This window comes from Ambystoma mexicanum, chromosome 12 (genome assembly GCF_040938575.1).
Source record: "Ambystoma mexicanum isolate Mex_15411 chromosome 12, UKY_AmexF1_1, whole genome shotgun sequence".
Lineage (NCBI taxonomy): Eukaryota > Metazoa > Chordata > Amphibia > Caudata > Ambystomatidae > Ambystoma > Ambystoma mexicanum.
Window position 1 is genome coordinate 26,186,621 of NC_090936.1, and position 22,098 is coordinate 26,208,718.

At 43.9% G+C, this 22,098-nt stretch overlaps 1 protein-coding gene across 2 annotated transcripts in view; it reads right to left on the reverse strand.

Annotated features, from left to right (window-relative positions):
• Positions 1 to 22,098, reverse strand: part of GRM8 (glutamate metabotropic receptor 8) — a 1,803,300-nt gene that overhangs the window by 1,679,393 nt on the left and 101,809 nt on the right. For both annotated transcript variants that reach the window (XM_069627842.1, XM_069627841.1), the window contains exon 2: positions 17,086 to 17,892. In XM_069627842.1, the coding sequence (XP_069483943.1) occupies positions 17,086 to 17,592 (507 nt within the window). In that variant the 5' untranslated portion in view covers positions 17,593 to 17,892. The remainder of the gene's footprint in view (positions 1 to 17,085; positions 17,893 to 22,098) is intronic.

Below are 22,098 nucleotides of genomic sequence, written 5' to 3' on the forward strand. Positions count from 1 at the left end.
CTGTGGCCGAGCGGCATTTGCAATCTCATTGCATAATGGGAACCAGGATTTCGATATAATGGTTTGAGAAGATTAATTGCTGGCACCTGAGACATATCTCAGGCACATCTGCCCCTCTGCCTTGGTCTATGCGTCGCAAATACATATATCGGTTTCCTAAGTCGGCCAATGGGACCTTCTTCGGCAGTAAATACGAGGGAGGGCGCAGCGATACGGGCAACCCAGTGTAAAAGAATGGTCTTACGACGACTCTTGGATCCATCACTACCTCAAAGGTTGGCATTATATAGCAGGGCAATGCCACTTCAAGGAGGGTGCAATTAAACAGAGAGATGAACCAGTCAGGAAGAATAGTACTGTAAAGGGCGCAAACACACTGCGCGTTACTGCAAAGACACTGGCCGCTAGCCAATAAAACACAATGCAATGGTGTGCGTTTTGTGTTGTGTTATGTTAGGCAGTATTTCCATCGCACCTGCTGCCATTGGTATGGCCTCGAAGGGATGGGAGGATGAACGCCCTTCGGAAGAACGAAGTTTGTGTTGAAAGTAACGAAAGGAGTGGGAAAGTGCGTGTGCGCATTACAGCCATACAGAAGTTAGGTAGTGAATGGCTAGGTCTCTAACAGCAGCCCAAATTGGGAGATGGGTGCTGCATCAGATTGTGAAAGAGTCAAGCTATGTGAACAGCAGGACTGAATTTTGCTTGGGTCTCAGCTGTATTCTATGGGTCGTAGCGCTTGGAGGTGGAGCGTGATCTATGGTTAGTGGAAGGTAAAGACACATACCGTGTATCTTAAAGGTGTGTGGCTCTGTGAACAGCTGACAGAATCTTTCATGGGAATCAGCTGTATTCTGTGGACGCAGATCACAAGGGTCCGGTGAAGGACTGAAGCATGTTAGTGTTAGTCATGCGGTGTGTATCGCATCGGCGTGGGAAGGAGTGCTATGATCCACCTAACTGACTACACTTGTGCGTCCGAATTCCCCGCGAGGGAGGGTGGGCGGCGGTTAGCTCACGCGATGGGTCTGAGATTGCTGAGGTGAAGATCCAGGGTTTGAGTGCTTCCTGAAGGCAAGGTGGTACTTTATGCAGAGAATTAATGGGAGGTGGGTGCCTGGACTGAGAAGGAGGAACCCCGATACGGGCTGATTTTGTCACTGGAATGACGAGAAGAAGTGCTGTGTCTGATCAGAGGTTTCTGTTAGGCCTTCCGCATGCGAGTTTACGCTGCAGGTATTCCGTGTGTAAAAGGCTCGATGGGTGAGGCACATCGCCTTGAAACCACCTGTGCCGGTGACCTCGCAAGGTCCATTGTCAACTTATCACTCACTTCTGGTACCTTCCCAGCAGAATCTAAGAACGCCTACATCAAGCCTCTCCACAAAAAGACCTCCCTCGACCCCCCAACCAACTACAGACCCATCTCAAACAACCACTATATAGCTAAATAAGCTGACAGAGCAGCATACTCACAACTATGCCAAACAAGATCCTAGACTCTGCCCAATCTGGCTTCAGACATTAATGAGGAATGGAATCCTGCCTAGTCTCCATCTGGGATGACCTTAAAAGACACTCTGACTCGTAAGGTTGCGCCGCCCTAATCCTACTTGGCCTCTCTGCAGCGTTTGACAACATCGACCACTCCATCCTCACCAAGAGACTCCGCACCCTTGGCATCAGGGATTCTGCTCTGAATTACATATCCTCCTTCCTCCCAACAGACCTCAAATAGTACACATCGCTGTGCTCTCCTCGGCTCCCAGCCTGTCACTCACGGAGTGTTGCAGGGTGCCTCTTTCTAACCACTCCTCTTTTGCCTCTAGCTGAGTCCACTACCCGCACTCATTTGATCCCACAGTTTATTGTGCTACAATTATGCAGACGACACCCAAATCATCTTCAAAATTCCAAACAGCCCCATGTCTACCTCCCCCGATCTTGCAATCTGCCTCTGAGTGATCTAACGTTGGATGACGGCCACTCAACTCCGACTCAATCCAGGCAAAACTGAGATCTTGATATGTGGGAAGACCACCCTCTTTCCTCAACCCACCCCCTGGCTGCTCTCCCTATGCACTCCTCCCCACCACCTCCAACAAAGTAAAAAACCTCAGATGCAGCATGGACCTTATCACAGCACCTGAACTATGTGGTAAAATGCTGTTAGCTACACATACAGATCCTTCGCTGCCTTTTTCCTTACCTGACCTTCCCAAACAGAGTCTCTGCGATCGTTGCAATCATCCTTTCACATCTAGACTACGCTAATGCCGTATATCTACGGGCCCCTGCATCACAGATAAGAAAACTAAGTACAAAACACTGCTGCGATACTCCTCCTAGCACCAGTTCCCAGAGAACACATATCCCCCACCCTCTGTGTCCATGACTGGCTTCCAATTGGACTGCAATAACTCCTACATCAAGCCTCTCCTCAAAAAGCCCACCATCCACCCTCTTGTCCTGACCAACTACAGACCCATCTATATCCCTAAATTAGCTGACCAAGTAGCCTACTCACAACTGTGCCTCTTCTCAGAAACAAACACGATCCTCTGGGGGGGGAGCGAGTTGAGAAGGTAGAGAAGAGTGGGAGAATGGAGGGCAGTTCTGATGATGTGAGAGAGGTGGGGGAAGGAGGGGAGAGCACTGAGATTTTAGAGAAGACGGAAGTGTGCATCTCTTGGGCTATGTTGTGGAAGTGGTCAGAGAGGGAGTCACAGAGGGTTTGGGTGTGGAGGGGAGTGGTGGTGTTGCAGGCAGGAGTGTTGAATTCAGAGGTGAGCTTGAAGAGTTCCCTTGATGGGTGCAGAGCTATGGAGATTATTTTCTAATAGTAGGATGTTTTGGCTTTGCATATTTCTGTACGATATACCTTGAGCTGGGATACGTTGGCCATTCTGCTGGATGACGATGGGTCTGCACGCGTCTAGGCTCAAGGATATGGTTCAAGGCTTTCATTTTTTTAAGAGCTGGGATCAACCATCGGGGTAAATGGTCTTGTCTGGTAGAGAAAGTTCTGAAGGGGGAGAATGAGAAGGGGGTGGAGGTCAGGGTGGCTAGTAGGGGCTATGCCAGATCAGGAGTCACTTTGGTTTCCTTCCAGGGGTGGCATTGGGTTAGTGGCCGAAACTGCTGGAGGGGTGGGTGGGTGGGTCCACAGAGGAGAGGGTGAAGAGGCTGCAGTGTGGTAAGATCAGACAAGAGGCCGTGGTCTTAGTGGGAAGAGGTCTGGCACTAGCTGTATTATATGCAAGGTTTGCAGGCTGTCCAGTAGTGGTTGGGGCATTGGGTTATGTAGCATCAAAACAGATGTTGAAATCCTCTATAACTGTGAGGTCGGGGTGGGCGACATGATGGCTACTATGGTGTCATTTAGGGATTCTGCAAAGCTTCCATTGTATCCTAGGGGGTCCATGGATGAGCAAGAAGCTGCTGCATATAGGAGGATGGGAGCAGGAATTCTACCTGGAGGGATTCACTCTTTGTGAGGTGGACAGGGAAGCATATGAAGGATGGGAATGCTGCCTGCCCTGCTGACCCCGTTTTGCACAATATGTTTGTAACCCAATGGCTTCATGTGCAGTCGGATGGACATCTTAGGAGACCCAGGTTTTGATGATGAAAAGGATGTTGGGGCATTCTGACGGGATTAGGTTGTATACATTGTGACCTTTCTTTGCAACATATCTGTCATTGATGAGAATGCAATTCAGAGGACTGTTTAGTTGTTTGTTTGAAGTCTGGGGGTTAGATTCTGGGTGGGTGGTGGGAGAGGAGAAGGCGTGATCACTGATAATTGGGGTTGGCTGGAGGCAGGAGAGGGTGATTGCCAATGTGCTGATGGAGCTTGTGATGCGGAGGAAGGGATGCAAGGTCTGGTTGGGCGGTTGGTTTGTGGTGTGGCGGGTGGGGGTTGGAAACAGCATACGGTCTAAGATGTGTGAGTGGGAGGGGTGTCCGTAGTGGGGGGGTAGTTGGTTTCTGATGGACGGTGAGGCAACAGAGGCTCTGCGTGTTATTGGTGGATGTGTGGTGAGTGTTGGGATGGCAGAGAAGTTGTGGATGTCGGATGGTAATGTGACTACAGGAGATTGAAGCGTATGCAGGTGAGGGTGTGGATTAGTGTGCCAGGTCCTAGGGCAACATAGTTTCATAGAGATGGATTCTGTAGTTTTAGAGGGGGGGGTGACAGAAGGTCTCAGAGATGGGGTTGGATTTCCAGTTGGGAGGGGGTAGTCCGCTCACAGTCTCCTAGAGGTTTCAGAGCTGTAGCACTTGGTGTATGGTCCTTGGGGCCGTTTAGCAGGTTAAGATGAGATTTCACTGTGTGCGCTAGTGTAGGGGAGGAGGTGTAGGTGCAAGTTATTTGTATGTCTGGTCAGTAGGTAGGGGGAGTTTTGCTTGATAGAAATGGTGCAGGAGGTGAGATGTCTATTCTTTAGGTTTGAGGGAGCTGGGGATGTGTGGTTAAGGGTCAGAGTGTCGGCCAATTGGGGGGTGGATGCAAGGATTGCATGTGAGGTGCTTACAGATGCAAAGAGTGGCAAAGAATTGCAAGTGTGGAAAGATTCACAGTGGAAAACCTACATTAGGAACACTCTGGGAGTGAAATGCAAGTGTGTGAAAATGAAACAGTGGCGGATGGTGTAACCTATCCTTCTCAATGTAGCATTTGCCCCTTCGAAATTATCCAGCACTTGCAGAGGCTTTCTTGCAAGTGATTCCTGAGGGAGAAGGACTAGAAAAGGGAAGCCCCTTTTTCTTCCTGAAACAGGGATTACTATATAGAAGAGAAACCTCCACAGAAGGCCTAAGTAAAACTCAATTAGTAATCCCCATTGTAAGATTGTGCTAGAGATTGTACATTCTGATTTGACAGGGGGACATCTAGGACAATTAAAAATCCAATCTCACATCAGTGGGAAATCCTATTGGCCAGGTATCCAAGCTGACATAAAGAACTTCATCCAGACGTGTGAAATATGCCAGAAAACCAGCACGCATATTCCCTTACCTGCCCCTCAAAACCCCTTAGCAATTATAGAAGTCCCTTTCTCCCAAATTGGGATGGCTGTCATTGGGCCATTGGAGACCTCTAGACTGCGTAAAAAATATGTTCTCATAATCTTTTATTATGCTACCTGATACCCAGAGGCATTCCCCATGCAGAACAATACAACCCAACCCAGCAAATCCTAAAACACATACTGCTATTCTTTTCTATGGTTAGTTTCCCCAAGGAAATACTAACACATTAGGGATCCAATTTTATGAGCAAACTCATGGGGGAAGTCAAAGAATTACTACATATTTCTACCTTAAGAACCTCTGTTTACCACCCCCAAAAGGACAGATTGGTAGAGCGATTTAATGTGGCCGTTAAGAGGATTTTGCGAACATTAGTAGGCAAGGATGTAAAGCACTGGGATAGCATCGTTCCCTTGGCCCCATTTGCAGTACAAAAGACCCCTCAGGCATCCATTGGCTTCTATCCTTTTGAACTACATTACGGTAGAGAACTACAAGATGTCTCAGACATGCTCCGGGAGACCTGGGAAGAGAGGGAAGAGGCTTCTATTCCCCTCTCACAAACAGCTACCCGATTATGAGAGCATATGAAACTCATTTGAAATCTAGTTCACACTCGCATGCAAAAAGCTCAAGCCCAACAAAAGTCCACCTATGACAAGAAGGTACATTTAAGATCATATTCAGTAGGACAAAAGGATTTAGTCCTCTTACCTACCTCTGAAAATAAACTTGTCTCAAAGTGACAGGGGCCATATGAGGTACTAGATAAAATGGGGACCTGTACCTATAAAATAGCCCAAGGTGAGAGTAAGCAAAGGACCCACCTCTACCATGTACATCTCTTAAAGGAGTGGAAAGAAAATCCTTCCACTCATTCCACCACAATATTGTCTTGTTTATTACCGGAGAACATAGACATGTCTGAGCTTATTCCCCAATAACTATCTAGACAGAAGCAAGAAGATTAAAATGACTTGGTTATGGCATTACCATATGTATTCTGCTTGGATCCAGGGAAGAGTACATGGTACTTCAAAAAAAGGGTAGCAGGCGCTCCTCTCCAGAAAGAACTTGGCATGATAACCTGTTCTGAGATGAGAGTTTGCAGCACACACTTTTTGCTCACTATACCTTTCACAGATGGGAAATATCCATTTGCATATCAGTCTTTGTCCTGCACACATGGGCAGTCCAACACCAAAATGCTATGGCAATTCCTCTCTAAACAAGAGTACCAACAGCAACCCCATACACAGAGTACATGGTACTTATTATATCAGAACGCCAAGGGGAGAAGTGCTCCATTTAAAACCCTATTGACTCTCAGGAACCCAAAAACAAATAGTGGTTGAGGAAGTGAAAGAAAAGCTGAAGGCAAACAATATTGAGCCCTCTTCAATCCAATGGTCCTCCTGTGTTAGTAACTAAACCCAATAATTCTTGGAGGTTTTGCATAGACTTAAGGCAGGTCAACGCCATCTCCGCCTTCGATGCCTAGCCTATGCCACGCATCAATGAGTTAATAGATAAACTCAGTAGTGCCACATTCCTATCAACTGTAGACTTAACGAGGGGATATTGGCAGGTCCCTGTACATGGACCTGATAAGGAAAAGACAGCTTTCTCGGTGCCCCTAGGACTATTCCACTTCAAAGTTCTCCCTTATGGCCTGCATGGGACCCCAGCCACTTTCCAATGGCTTATGAACCGGATATTACAGCCCTACTCCGATTTCTGTTGGGCCCATATTGACGACATAGTCATTTATAGTAAGACTTGGGAAGACCATCTTTTCCATCTTTCTACTATTATGAGAACCCTCAGAGATGCCAGATTCACTGCCAATCCATCCAAATGTAAGCTGGCTCAATCGGCTGTGTAATACCTCTGCTTTTTGTAGGGAACTGCTATGTCCAGCCCCAATGAGAAAAAGTAAAAGGTGTCCTAGATACCCCCACACCAAGGACCAAGGGAGACCTTACAGCATTCCTAGGATTGATTAGTTATTACCATAGGTTTATCCCAAATTGTTAAGATAGAACAGCTAGGTTCCCGGATAAATTAAACAACACTGAATCCCAAAAGATTCATTGGACTGATGAGGATGATGCATGTCACAACAACTTAAAAATAAACCCTGTGTCAGAGCCCAATGTTTAAAGTAGTAGATCTTTTGAAACAATTTCTGCTACAAACTGATGCTTCGCTCACAGGGTTAGGAGCAGTTTTGTTGCAAATTAGTGATGAATTAGAACACCCATCGCATTCACTAGTAGAAAACTCTTCCCAAGGGAGAGCTACTCTGTGTTGGAATTAGAGGCCCTTGCCATCAAATAGGCAACCATCCATCTAAGATACTATCTTCTAGGAAGAAAGTTCACACTGGTCACCGACCACTCACCTTTAGTATGGATAAGTCAATGAAAGGACTCTAACCCTCGAGTGATGCAATGGTTCTTAGACCTGCAACCCTACTGTTTCATTGTGGAACGCCGAAAAGTAAAGTCCGAGAACAACGTCGAATTCCTTTCCCAATTTCTCTGCGAAACAGATGCGGCTACATCACATAAGGCAAGGATATGTGAGAAACGAGAAGATGTCTCACCCGCTAGTCCCTGGGGATCTCTCTCTCACGTGGCCAGGGCACGCCATCGCCTTTGGATCCAGACACTGGGGGTGGACCAGTGCGAGAGGATAACCTGGGTGAGGGGCCTTCGGGTAGTGGAAGTGAGACACCTGATGGTGACACGCGGTATCCCCTCCCTGTAACACCTTTACCCCATCCTACCAGATAGAATATTTAGAAACTCTACCCCCGATTTCCCTTCATGAAGACCTTCACACAGACAGCCCGCTCTGGGAGAAAACAGATTCATACCTGAGCATTGTACCCGACATGTCCCACTACTGTGGTCAGGCACCTAACTTTCATTAAACTTCCCCACACGGATAAATGCAGAGCATGAGAGCATACTCTGAGCAAGGTAAAGCACACGAAGGAATAGTACTTTCCCGATGGCAGCTGAACAAAGGAAGGAAGAACCAAAAAAGGTACACAAGGAGGGAGATACCGTTGACCTTTTCGGCGACAAACTGATACTTTCCAGAACCCTTCAGATTAGAAAGCATGAGGCCAGGAAACCAGACTGAAGAATCCTGTATTGTGTGTCAGAGTTTATGGACAGTCTAGGAAATGAAATGGGAGTGTGTCAAAATACAATAGTGGCAAGACCGAGGTAGCAAACCTACATTAGGAACACTCTGGGAAGTGAAATGAAAGTGTTGGAAAAATAAGACGGTGGCGAGATTACCTGTGGCAAACCTAAATTAGGAACTTTGATGAATCCTACAGATTCCTCACCAATTCCCTGCCTAAAGTCTCCTCCCAGGTGGCCAGAGAATGGCGGATGCTTTCTGATCTGGAACTTGGAGGTGGTGTTCTGCGGCAGGATCCCCTGGGAGGAGAAAAGGCCTAGGGGGGAGTGAGAGGAATCCGTGGGATGAGACGCAGTATTTGCCCTCCTCTAGGGAGGATGGCTGCGCAATGCCACCGTGTGAAACAGCTTATTGCAATAACCATTTAGCCATTCCACAAGGTCTGCCTGTAAATAGGACTGAGATCAATTATAAACTCTAAGGCCTTGGGAAGAATAAAACTCCTTCTAAAGATCTTAAAACTTGGAAAGCCAGAGACCTCTCTGACACCCAAAAGTACAGCGAACAAAAGTCTAGGAAAAATAACAGCTTAAAAGAATTGCCTACTCCTCGTCAATCAAGCCTGGTGTCTGATTCTTATGAAATGCCTTCAAAGAATATTGGTAAGAACAAAGGTGTGTTGAAAAGTGAGAATCAAGCCCTTAAAACTAACTTTATCATTAGGGACTTCAAGTCCCATAATTCCCGATGTAGTTGGATGATGACGAGGGCTGAAGAGGTGCAAGGTTGTAGGAGTGGTCTCATTAATCTAAATGACCCACACTGAACAGACTGGGAGGCTTAAAAAGCTCCCTCGGGTGCAGGTTGTAAGGAGAGCAGGAGAAAAGTAGTAGCAGTATGAAGCAGCAGTGTGACCAGTGACCAGTGCAAGCAGCCCATACTGAAGCTGAAGAAGGAAGTGGATGCTGGGGCCTCTGTGTGGCAGATTGCAGCTGCCAGTCCTGTGACTCCTGGAGACTGAAGGGCAGAGGTTGCGAAGCAGGAAGCATGCAGGGAAGAAGCGTACCCATTGGAGACCCGAGTTGCAGAAGCTGCGCAGCAGGAAGCAAAGGCAAAGGAAGATTACCTTCCTGGGAGGTCGACTTAGGTGGCTGGAGTGCTCCCGAGGGCTTTGAGGAGGTTTCTGGTGGCTGGCGTGCATCAGAAGACATCCAGAGCAAGAGACACTCCCAATGCAGGAGGCGCCGGCAAAGGTGGATTGAAGGAAGTGGTCTGCCGAGAAGTGAAGAGCCACAAACGCAAAAGTCCTGTGCACGGCAAGTGAAATGGAGATGCGTGCCTTACCCGGCGAGTTCACAGGTTTGTAGTAACCCTGGAGTGCTCCATACCAGCTCACATGGATCAGGCTGGCGTTCGGTCAGTGGTAGACACTCGTGTAAGAGTGAAAGAAGTCCAAAGCTTAATTTTGAATGCCGAAATATTGAACAGTCAGCAGCAGACACGACCCTTGCATAGGAGAGAAAGGGACTCTCAAAATGAGTTTGCATTGCTAACTAGTGAGAAGCAACACACTGTAACCAAGGTGAAAGACTGTAATGCTAAAAGTGTGAGTTAGTTGGAATCCCAGCAGAAAAAGGGGCAAAATTGATAAAAGCTCAAATTAACAAGTCATGCCCAAGTCAAGAGAGACTATTGGTGAAAGTCAGAACAAACACGGATTGCCTAACCCAAGAGAGGATATTGCCAACAGCAGAAGGGGGCTAACGAAAGGTACACCGACTGGGATACTTGTTGCCCACACTTTGTCAAGCATATGGTGAAATTGATAAAAACTCACATTGTCAAAGCCAAGGGAGAAGCAGAAATAAATGTTATCTTTGGCAGTCATTGGTTACTGGTGTAGTGGGGAAACAAGAGTGGCAAACAGGTTGCCCTTCTGAAGAAAGGATATCTAGAAAGAGAGGAACATTATTTGTTGAAGAATAGCAAAGAGAGCTATTGTGAATCTTGTTTCCCCTGAAGAGCTGTTGTCAATACTGAAGCTACAATTTATTGAATACTGTGAAGTTGTTTTGAACCTTTTGGCAGTTGACCTAAACCACAAAGATACTGTTGATGTGAACTGTAGTTCGGGCAGGGGAGTATACCCGGACAACACACCTTTGGAGAAGTCAACCTGGCATGGGAGTAGAGCAGGTAGACGTTGGAAAAGAACAATTCAACATAATGGTTCTGGCAGAAACAATTTATGTTGTTTGTGGTGCTAAGAGGAAAGCTGAGTACAAATGTGGCAACACAACTGTACTTATTTGAAACTTAGTGTTGTGGCAAAATTCACCCTGACCAAGACAATTATTACTGCTATCTACGTACTGAGAACTTGTTCAAGAAGGAAGAGAATCTCTGTACTTTTTGTGTTATAACATTCTGCTTACAAGTGGAAGTGGCATAAGACTGTGTTAGAACTTTTATTGAAACAGGATTTCATTGTGTTCTTTTCTTGAACTGTGGCCCCGAATCATGTTAAATCTGAGGAAGGGGAATTTGCCCAGGTTGTGAAGAGACTGTGGTTGCATTGTGAATTTAATGATTTGTTATTTTGAACTGCCATGGATGTCCTTGTTTATTTGTTGTATGTATAAGTGTGAGGGCTAGACATCCATTGTTAGAGTGTTGCCTTTAGTTGGTAGGGAAAACCTTGTCAGGGTAGGGATAGTGAGGCATTCATCCAAGCTTTAAATATAATAAAATGGCCATTTGTTGAGAAACCTTTACAGTGTGGTCTGCCTGACATTTCTCACAGAACACTCGGGGAAGTGACATGAAAGTGTGGCAAAATACAACAGTTGCAAGACCATGGTAGAAAACCTGCAATAGGAACACTGTTGGAAGTGAAATGCAAGTCTGGCAAAATATGACAGTGGTGAGATTCACTGTGGCAAACCTATATATCGAACACTCTTGGAAGTGAAGTGCGAGTGTGTCAAAATTAACAGTGGTGAGACCAAGGTAACAACCCTAAATTAGGATCACTCTTTGAAGTGAAATGCAAATGTGGCAACAACCAATAGTGGTGAGGTTCACAGTGACAAACCTACATTAGGAACACTCTCTGAAGAAAATCCTTGTTTATTTGTTCATTGATTTATACAGCGCGGCCTGGTCCTGAGGCATCTGGGCGCTTGACATGGTTACAGACATAGTATAGCAGTTACATAAACAATAGTATACAAGATATACAGCGTATAGTGTTGTAGTTATATACAAGCATGTCAAAATAACAGTGGTGAGACTTTGGTAGCAAACCTAAATTAGGATGACTCTGGGAAGTGAAATGCGAGTGTATAAAAATACAACAGTGGCGTGATTAACAGTAAGATGTCCCTCACTGGGATGTAGCGTTTGGTTGGAGCATTGCATCTGGCAACGCTAGGACGCCAGGCGAACAGACAAAAAAAAGGTAGGGGAATGGCCCTTATACTCTGCCCTTTGTCCGACTGCCCCGGCAGTGGCTGCCCTAGGAGCAGTGATTAAGAAATGGAGAGTAGGAGGGATAAAGAAAAAGGCCAAAAACAAACAAAGGACTAGACCACAAAGACAGCGCACTATAGGAGCAGTGCAGATCAAAAAACAGACTGGATACCTTACTAAAAACACAGATAAATCCCTCCAAGAAGGCACCAAACAGGTTCTAAACCTGGTTACAAAGTGGTTGTTGAGCAGGATGGCATCAGATTCCAAGCAGGAGAGAACAGTAAGAGGCGCCTGCAAAAAAAAAGGGCAGGGACACCCGACTGCCTTAGCCAAATGCTATGGGGATGCAAAGAGAAGGGAAAAGGCCAGAAACAAAGGACTAGACCAGTGACCATTGTGTATTGAACCAAGACTTGTTTCTTCAGCCTCTGCCAATTCTCTGCAGATCAGTCCAGCTCTAGGAGCTCCACGGACCTGCATTCAATCATTTCCTCTGCAACCTTTAAAAAAGCAGCTTACCACCTCGTCCAAGCGCTTCTTTACAACTACATGTTGCAGAGTATGGTGAGGACATTGTAAAATATCTATGGCTTGTAATCGACTCGCAGCAAAGATTCAATTTCTCCCCAGGGGACCTGTATTTACAAAGGAAGCAGTATATTTCCATTCAAAACAGAGTATTGAAAGCTTTACCTCGACCAGTCATCCTCACAAAGTAAATGACTAATTCTGAGGCAGAGATATTGTGTCCCATAGAGCACAACAACATGGATTTGGGGATTGCTATAACTGTAACAATTGGAAGTACTGCCGGTTTTTGCCATCCATCGAAATATGGGACTGGTATAAAATACAGTACTATTAGTATTAAACATGATTTTGGATTAAATACATTCATAAAAGTACACATAAAAAAGCATTAAAAATAGTAAAGACTTTAAAAATACTAAATCGATAATCATTCCAGTTAATCATGATTTATCAACAGGGAGGTTTGAATGGTACTTTTCTTAACACACAAGTTGAACATGTCAGCAGCGTGTACTGATTGAATCGTTTGAAGGCAGCATAGCCTGGCTCAATGCATTTCCGCAGTTATTCATATTATGTTTCTCCTGCAAGGAACAGAGTTTTCATCCCTATATCTATATAAAAATTGCAAAATGTGTTGAAGTACATCAGCGAGTAATCAGCTTGTTTCTCGGTGCACACCACACTGTGCGTCCCATAGTTATGTTCCTTTTCCCTCCGGGCCAGCTGCGAGTAAATAGAAAGCTTCTTAAAGTATTCAAATCCCTTAGATACCCTTAGCTACATTAATGAATATTACTACTTCAGAATGTCGTCCACATGTGTGATCATTCTTGGAGAATTCGGAGGACAAATACTTGATTTTTCTTCAATTTTCTGGAGTTAATAGCAAAAAACAAAAGTCACAGAATGCAAATCGTCAAATCATCTTCTCTCCACATTTCTGATTTTGTCTGATGCTTGAGGTTAAATACATTTCTGAGCGCTTTAAAGAAGGAACTCCAAAAATCTACAAGGTGATATAGAAACGTTGTAGCAAGCACAGACAATAAAAGCAACCTTGAGTTAAGCAACCTTTGCATATTTGACTAACAAAGTTAATACGTGTGCCAATATTCTCTGTGATTAATAAGGGTGTATTAAATGTTCTGCTGAAAGGAAGCAAGAAATCAGCATATCCATATTTATTCACAGATCAGGGTCACTTTAACGCAGCGTTCTATTCAAGGTGTACTACTGTCCGCTATTGCTTCTGCTCGCTGTGTCCTTGCTGCTCTAAATCACTCTTCACAGTAGAAAGCCCAGTGGCACCGCCCGCTTCCAATACATCTTGAGTATGTTAACAGTGAATAGAAGGCCTTGGTAGCATGCTCCTGGAACTCCTTCCCTCTTATGAACCTTTACTAAAAATAAGTTAGAAAACATACACTTCATTAAAAGTCTCACCAGAACTTTTGTAAACGGATTAATCTCTGTTTAATTAAGTTCCAGCTTCGCTTTCTGCTTGATAAAAGTTGCATGCCCAATTATTGGACTTTTGGAATACAGCTGCTTAAGCTTCTTGTCTTGTTTATCAATCAAATTTCCAATCTGGCCATGTCTGGAGATATGTATGAAAATAAAAGTGAGTCAATGAATCAATGTATTACTTAACATTATCCTCATACCTGCCAAAAACAAGAATAGAACATTACTTTCTCCTTATTTCATTCATCTGTTCAAGCCCCACTGTCACTGCATTGTTAGTTTGAGCCACATTTACTGAACATAGTGTTTGGTTTAGGCAAGCAGAACAAAAGCAAATATTAACAAACATTTAAAACCAGAGGAGGGCGAGAGACACATGCAGAGCAAATTGTACCACTCTACAACAACGCTCAACCATTGGCGGTTTATAGCCTTCGAGAAACATACAGCATCTGGCCAGGAAAAGGGTATGGAAATGAAATCTCACACACTGGAGGGAGTAAAATAAAATTCCACCTATGAGGAAAATAAGCAATTTAAGACTCTCATTTCCAATTACCAAAACGTGCCGAAGATGTTAAAAAAAACCAGCAAACATCTTCATGCATCCTGATAACCAAAAGTATAAGCAGCTTCCAGAGCAATTATATGCAGGTATCGGTTAGATCTTTTAATGCTGTTTGAATAGAAGAGAAGTGCGAGTTCTGCCAAGAAGTTGGGGCACAATCCCTCAAACACATTATGGTAAATTGTTTGGGTCCGGCTAACATGAGAACTAAATATGTGGGATGTTTTATTGGGAAAAGTGTTTACACGGATCTGGAAGATATGTGGGAAAGGATTAATGCAGGTAATGTAGTATGTTTAACTACAGAGATTGTACGGATGCTGTTAGATATTGGAATTGCGGGGAAAGACAGCACAGCCATTGGGAGCAGATTGGTGCTTATTTTACAGCTAATATTATGTAGTGTGATTAATTGTTTTATGTATTGTTTTTCATTTTTAATTGTTTTATACTTCCTGCGTTTATATTGTATTAATAATATGTTGATTATAATGTAATTTCTTGATTTTTGCGCAAGATCAAATGTTGGTCAAAACACAATACAATAAAAACATTTAAAAATTAAAAAATGATTACAAAACAAATTATATGCATGTATCAAAAATGGCAACTCACACAGGGTTCCTCCACACTTTTGAGTGTTTTGACATCCCCTGAAATTATTTAGACACATTTCTGGTAGAGTTTAAGCCTTTAGTGGTTTGTTGTTGACAAGCTCTTTTACTTGAAGTCTTTCCCTGGATTTGTGTACACTGTGTAGGTAACATGCATACAGAGTCTTACATAGTTCATCAGTGACTCATTGGCTTTTGTTCCAAGTCATTAGGTTTCTTAATCTTTCTCCGTAAAGGAGAAACGCTTCATATCCCTAGGTTTTGATATATTGGTCCACAACTAAGCAGCCCAGTGCCCAAAGGTATACAACCTTTTATCAGCCATGCAGGTGACAGTATACATCTATTTCTGGGTTCAGAGCAATATGGTTTTAGTATCAGAATCCTTCCTACAAGACTACAAGATTGATTTAGAAACCTCTTATTTTAGGTTTCTTCTCAACGATGCCTCCCCAAAAGAGATCCAGGACCAAACAGAGAGCAAAAACATTAGCAATACATCTGTTTGCATTGCTCCACATTTCACACACAAATTTGAATGTTTGGCAAACATATACTTTGGGACTTTTAGCATTTAATATACGCAGAATACCCTGTTCTCGCCTCCACCATAAACTGCAGCTGATCTGACCTGCACATGCCCAGTGTCAAGCACGGATATGATGTGTATTTTGATTGACCGCTGTCATTACTAGTCGAAGGGATTCAACGATGATACAAAGACACCAGTTATGGAGGACGTTGTGAGAAGCCAATGCTTCCAATGGTGGGTGCAGTCTCCGCAACAGCCCGATTGCACATATCATTCGAGAACAACAAGGAGTTAACTGCCTTTGGCTCAATTACATTTCATTCCATGACCTCTAAACCCACACAATTGGCAAACATGTTCTTTGCTACAATTCTACAAATAAAAGACACATTTCTCTTCTTAATTTTGCTCTTAATAGAAATATAAAGTTAGGCTGAGATATGTAGAAAGTTTCACCATAAAATGATCCGTCAGAGCATAAAAGTTAAGCCCTTATATCTTCGTAATACAAATTGGACACATTAAACTCTTGCAATGATGGGTTTAGCAACAGCAGAGGACTTGGTGAAGCATGTATACATATGTTACTCCCCAAGAAAGTAAACAGTCTCCAAAGATCATGTCGACGTTGCTCTCCTAAAAGTTCAACATCCTCCTGTGAAGTAGGCAATATTTTACAAGTTGATATCACACATACCATCCACATATGAATCCGAATACAGATGCAAGGCTTTTCCTGAAAAAGGAACGAGCCTCGCTCAACGTTCCACCATCTACGACAGCTGCTACCCTAATTCTAGGTGTCAATAAACACTTCAATTCAGTTTCATACTCAGGAGAACCTTATTTTTCCAAAACACCAACACATAAGAGAGTAGTTCACGGCAAACTTGAAAACGCTCCAGATACGCCCACACTAATGCAACATAGACAGAAAGCATCCCTCCTTAAGCCACACACAGGAAATGCTCTGATGTTGAATTTTTGTACTTGTGCTAAAAAGAAATCATCGCAGGAATAAATACATTTCCAAGATTAAGCAATTTCGTCGTTCCAATTTTAGAAGGGTTACACTTCGAAAAAATATGTGTTGCGTATGTCCTTGTTTTGTGTTTATGTTTTTTTCTTATTTATAGTTGTACTACAGTAGGTTAGTTGTAGTGAATGATTTTTTGTATAGGATTACATGGTAAAGTATTGAAATTAAAATTTTTGATTGTGGAAGAATAATCTAATTGGTTTAAGATATAACCTGCAGATCTTACTAATGCTTGTGTTGTGTTAATAATTTGAAATGACAAATAAAGAGTTAAACATTTTTTAAAAAAAGAACTTTGAAAAAATAACTATGCTCACATTAAATCTGCCTACTCATATTAAATTCACTCCAACCAAAATGATCAAATGCAAGTCAATTTCAAGGACTGCCAATGAAAATTGATTTTCCCCCCCACTCAGGGAATCAGTTTCATATCAAAGATGTATCAAGATAGGTTTTTGTCAAATCTACTTCAAATATACATATCAATCAGCTCTTCAATTATACCCTTGTTTATATGTCTGCATAAATTGTGTGCTTATGTCACACACACACCATATCATATTGGTACAATATTAAATATCATTAAACCCCAGTGACATCTGCATGCAAAAGGAACACCTTTGTATGATGTGCGTTTACATAAAAAGATAGGTAACCTTACCTTAAAAAGTCTTAAAATATTTGCAACCATGATGGAGACCGAACTTGCCGCTGCTCCAATCACACCTGAGATCTTGTCTGGCTTTGTGAAAATAGGGGGGTCTCCATTGGCACACCGGACGTCGGAAGCATCCTTCTCAATCAAAGCTTGTACAAAGGTCAGGGACTGCTCCAAAGCATAAGTGTCCCGGGAACACGTATCCAAGATGCGTACCCCTAAGGTGACGTTGGCTAGCAGCTCAGGGTCCTTATTGATTTGATCGATGGCGTACATCATGGCCTCCAGCCTGTGGATGCCTTTCTCCTTTTTGAGGTCCCCACAAGGCACGCCTCGCTCCCCTCTTGAGTGCACAGGAAACAGTCCTCCCAATATAATGTCCCCTTCGAGCCGAATGGAATGTGCATACTCCTGGCCAATGGCCCGCTGTAGCATAATCAAGACCCAATAGAGTTTGGCAAAGAGAAAAACACAAGGGCTGGAGACCAATAATTTTTCCTGGTTTCCCATTTTTCCTATTGGTGTAATTGCAATCCCAGGGCCGAAGTTTTTTCTTGTCAAAGGAGGAGATGGACCATTTGAAACTGCTCCTTTTCGAGGTTACCATCAGTACCCCTTCAGTTACAAACAAAGGGAGATATGTGTCCGAAACCAAAGATTGCCAAACCAGTGCCGGGCTCATGCGACTTGAGTTTTTGATTACACGTCAACCATGATGGAAGCCGAATGAATTGGATCGTAAAAAAATGGAAGGGCCTCTTTTTTGGTTAAGATCAGCAAATCAAGTCTTCTTTTGGCAAATATTTACTCCTGAAAAGTAGGGAATATAAAAAGATTGGTTTAGCTGTTGTGCACATCTTCAGTGAATACATCAGAATCTTGGCAACACCGCACAGTTCCATCCCCCTTTTTCTGTAGAGCTCCCCGGTATCTTACCATGAGGCGCACCTGGGCGCGCGTCACTAAAAACAGAATAATTGCCCAGTCTAAGTGTAAGCAGGTCAGAGGTAACGAAATATACAGTACACTCTGGATCCCCCTCTAGATCACAAAACACACACATTTCCCCCTCACCCTGCCGCCTCCAGAACAAACGGAGTTCCAGCAAACAAGGTTGAACACAAGGTATTGCAGGTAGGTGGTTTAACAAAAGAAATACATTCACTATAAAAGGTTTTCAAGATAAAAGATTCGATATATGGGATTCAATATACACTCTGTATACCCATGAAGAATACATTGTGTGTGCTATAATACATTTTTGAACATGTCATTTTTAGTTTTGGCTTCCATTCACACCTTTCTCACCAGTGGATGGCGAGCTATTGCTCTGGTATATATGAGACTGTTGGCAATGTCCTGACCAAGCACCAGAAGGCCTGCACTCTCTGCTCTATGTGGCTTGTGCCCCCGCTACCTGCCAAATACAAGATCAAACAGCAGTATGGTACAATAACCATTAACCATTGGCCCCTTTACTAAAAACAATACATGTCACGACTAAAATCATCTTTTCATGGTTATGCTATGTCCTCGGGTTGTTGCGCGCTTTATATATGAAATAAATAAATAAGGGGGGTGTAAAATATTACTAGTCTCCAAGTAATTGTAATGGGTTATTTATAACGCGCTTAATACCCAGAGGTAACACAGGTTCGATTCCCCGGGTCCGCGCTTAGAAACCTATGGGTATTAGGTGCGTTAAAAAAAACTATCATATCATAAAGGTTCCCCTCACGCCGGCCATACTATTAAAGGCATATGGCTGCATAATGAGAATGGCAGTACGTGTGTTTGACTGTGGTCATCCGCAATGGTTTGGCAGGTATGGTTGAAAAATAAATTCAGCATATCTCGCCCTGGTACAAATATATAATATTAAAGAAAACAGGCCCTTGTTACCAGGGCTGTCCAACTGCTGTAAATAGCCACAAGGTTAATGTGCCAAGTGATGTAAAATCACTATTAGGCAGTGATTATCGGACCCTACATATGGCTGTGTGTGAAGGATTGCAATCTGGCGAGGGTTAGAAGCCCTGGCTTTTTTTCTTTTTAATAATAACAAAATGATGTGGCCAATTCAGTCTCAGAAAGGATGGCCTGTGAATCAGACCCCGCCTTTCAGCAAATTCCATGCCAAAAGCATAGTGTACACCACACCTGTGCCCAGCTACTTCATTATCCTCATCTGCAACAACTGCTCTCCTGTGGCAAAGAGCAAGTTCAGAGGTCACAGGTGCCCTCTTGACGGCTGCAGAGACAGCCAAGTCACTTCAGCACATGGGCTGCATTCAACATGTGCACCTCGGTTCTCAAACCACAAAACTATGAGATTTACTATCCTGGTGGTCGTTGTAAACTTTAAATATAAGCCATACTGAGTGCAGGTATGCTAGCTAGTATTTCTCAATTATTTAAGCCACACCTAAATCTGTGTCATACTTGTGTCAACACTGATTCAGCCCAACTATGGAAACACTGTGTATTACCCCCAGACTGTCTGTCTCTACTGCTCCCTGTGGGACCATAGACAGCGGTGACATCCACCTTTTGATCCTTTGTGATGTCTGGTAACACCTCTCGCAGAGAGACAGCTCCTCAGCTGGAGTTGTCCTGGAAAACAATATTCAAAGGGCACACCCAACACAAAAGGACTATACCAGGGTTGTCCAACTCCATGCCTCGAGGGCTGAAAACATGTTGGATTTTAGGATACCCCTCATTAATATTCATTAGTGAGATACATTTACATACCATGATTGTATATGTGCGCACATTTTCTCTCATGAATATTAATGAGAGATATCCTGCAAAACCATCAGTATTCCGCCCCTCGAGGCCTTAAGTTGGACAACCCTGGACTTGGATCACACCAGGGTGTTGCACACCAAAAGGCCTTCGATGCTATGGGTCAGAAAAGGTGGCATGACTTGGGTAGAGAGAGGGAGCTTTGCACAAGTGGGGGAGGGCTCCACCATCTTGTTTCTCTCAGTAAATCTTTTTCCTTCTTATATCCCCCACTTTCTTTAGCACGAAGCACTTTGGGTATGATGCAAGAAGGCAAAGCCCATCTGTCACAGGAGCCGGGGTTGGACCCCTTAAAACAAGGCTGCTTCTGTCCAATAACTTTGGGAATTTTGCTGATAAATGACAGGGTCTTCCACTCCTCCTCCGATTCAATTTTAGACTTCAAGATTTAGGGAAGTTTTTTTTTGGACCTCTTTTGGGAGAGTTGATCATTCCAAGGCCCTCGGCCGTTGAGGAGAAGGATTGCTCCATTGCAGAGACAAGCTCTTCTCCCCACCTACTCCGAAGGCACATTGGGGGTGACTCTTGCTGAGGTCCAGGACCTGCCACTCTGCACCACATCTGCTTAGGCTAGAAGAGCAAAACCTGAAAAGACTCATCATGTCTGAGAGGCCCTGGAGTGGGTGTCACAGCATCTGGAGGACCAGATCACCCAAAGCTCCCTGCTCAACCACATCGAACTGGTAGAAAAGCATTTGAACCGTGTCCACCCACCGTTCTTGAACCAGGGGGACTCACTGGTGATGATTTGGCATGTCATCGAACTTCAAACAACATTGAACTTAACATGTTAGCTGCTGTTGCATCTTGCTAAGCGGACCATGTCACCTGTTCAACTCAACCTGAACCTGCTTTTACTGCTGAGGACCAAAATGAAACCGCCGTCTCTTGTAACCATGCATCGGATCCCCAAAGTCACCACAACGAACCGACAGACCCTGACTCGAATTGCTGGAGCATTGCATCACTCGCTGACCTGAACCAGCAGTTACCAACGTCTAAAACTGACTGGACTCCAGATCCGACCCTGTTAAGCCATCTGAATTGCATCACTTGAAAACAGTACTCAAGCCACCGACCCTGGTAAGCCATCTGAATTGCATCACTTGAAAACAGTACTCAAGCCAAACCAAGCTTCAGCTTCGAACTGACTGGACCTCAGCTTGCAACTTGACCCAGCACAGTATGCTGCAAGTGAAACTGGCTCACCACTCAGTGCAGTACAGATCAAAGCCCAGTGTGATGCTGTCAAGTCACCGAAGAACAGCAAAAAGTTACTGTTGACTCATATCCGCCTCCCTGGTCCATCTTTCAGCCCTAGAGAGTGATTAGGTCACGTTTTGCACCGTTTTCTGCTGAAAAAAGACATATCCCTTTTTTTTCTTTTTTTTTCTAAAACATTTTTTATTGTTTATAGCATAGTCAAAACAACCACAAAAAGAAAACCAACAGCAATCGAGGACCAGACAGTTATTGCCTTTCCACCCTTGTTTTATTATCAAGAGTGCCGCACCTTTCTATGTTTGGCAATGTCTGTGTTCTCAATGCAGAGGTGGGCTTTTGTAGTAATTTGGTGTGTTAAATTATATTCTCTATGGAACCAGGATTGGCCATTCCATTTATTTTGGACTGCTATTCTTTGCTGTTTGGGTTGCTACTGGATCACATTCACACCGCTCAAGAGTACAGCCTTCCTTTGGTGCATTACCACCCTAGGCAAAGGTGGTAGGTCTCTTAACTGTGCCCATTTCACCTTTATGATATGATATGATAGGTTATTTATAACGCGCTTAATACCCAGAGGTTTCCAAGCGCAGACCCAGGCATCGAACCAGCGTTGCTCCGTGTCGTCTTGCTTCCAAGGCAAGCATGTTGCCCCTGAACTATCCTCCCGAGACGAGGATAATTGGGATCACTGTTGGTTTGTAGCAGTGAGGGGGCGGAGTAGGCCGTTTAGTCTCTACACATCCTTGTACACCTGAAGACAGACAGACGTTGGACCTCATTGCAAGTCATGCAAATAACGCCCAACTGAACTACCGTGACTGCATGCGTTAGCTGAACGGCTACGAATTAAGTGGCGTTATCCTCACGCCACATATTGGAGAACCATTAGCTTTTCCACCTCCTTTGTAAGCGTATGGAGGGCCTCCACTTGTAGCCTGGCCAATAGGTTATGTGAGTGCCCAAGCCCATAATTGCACAACC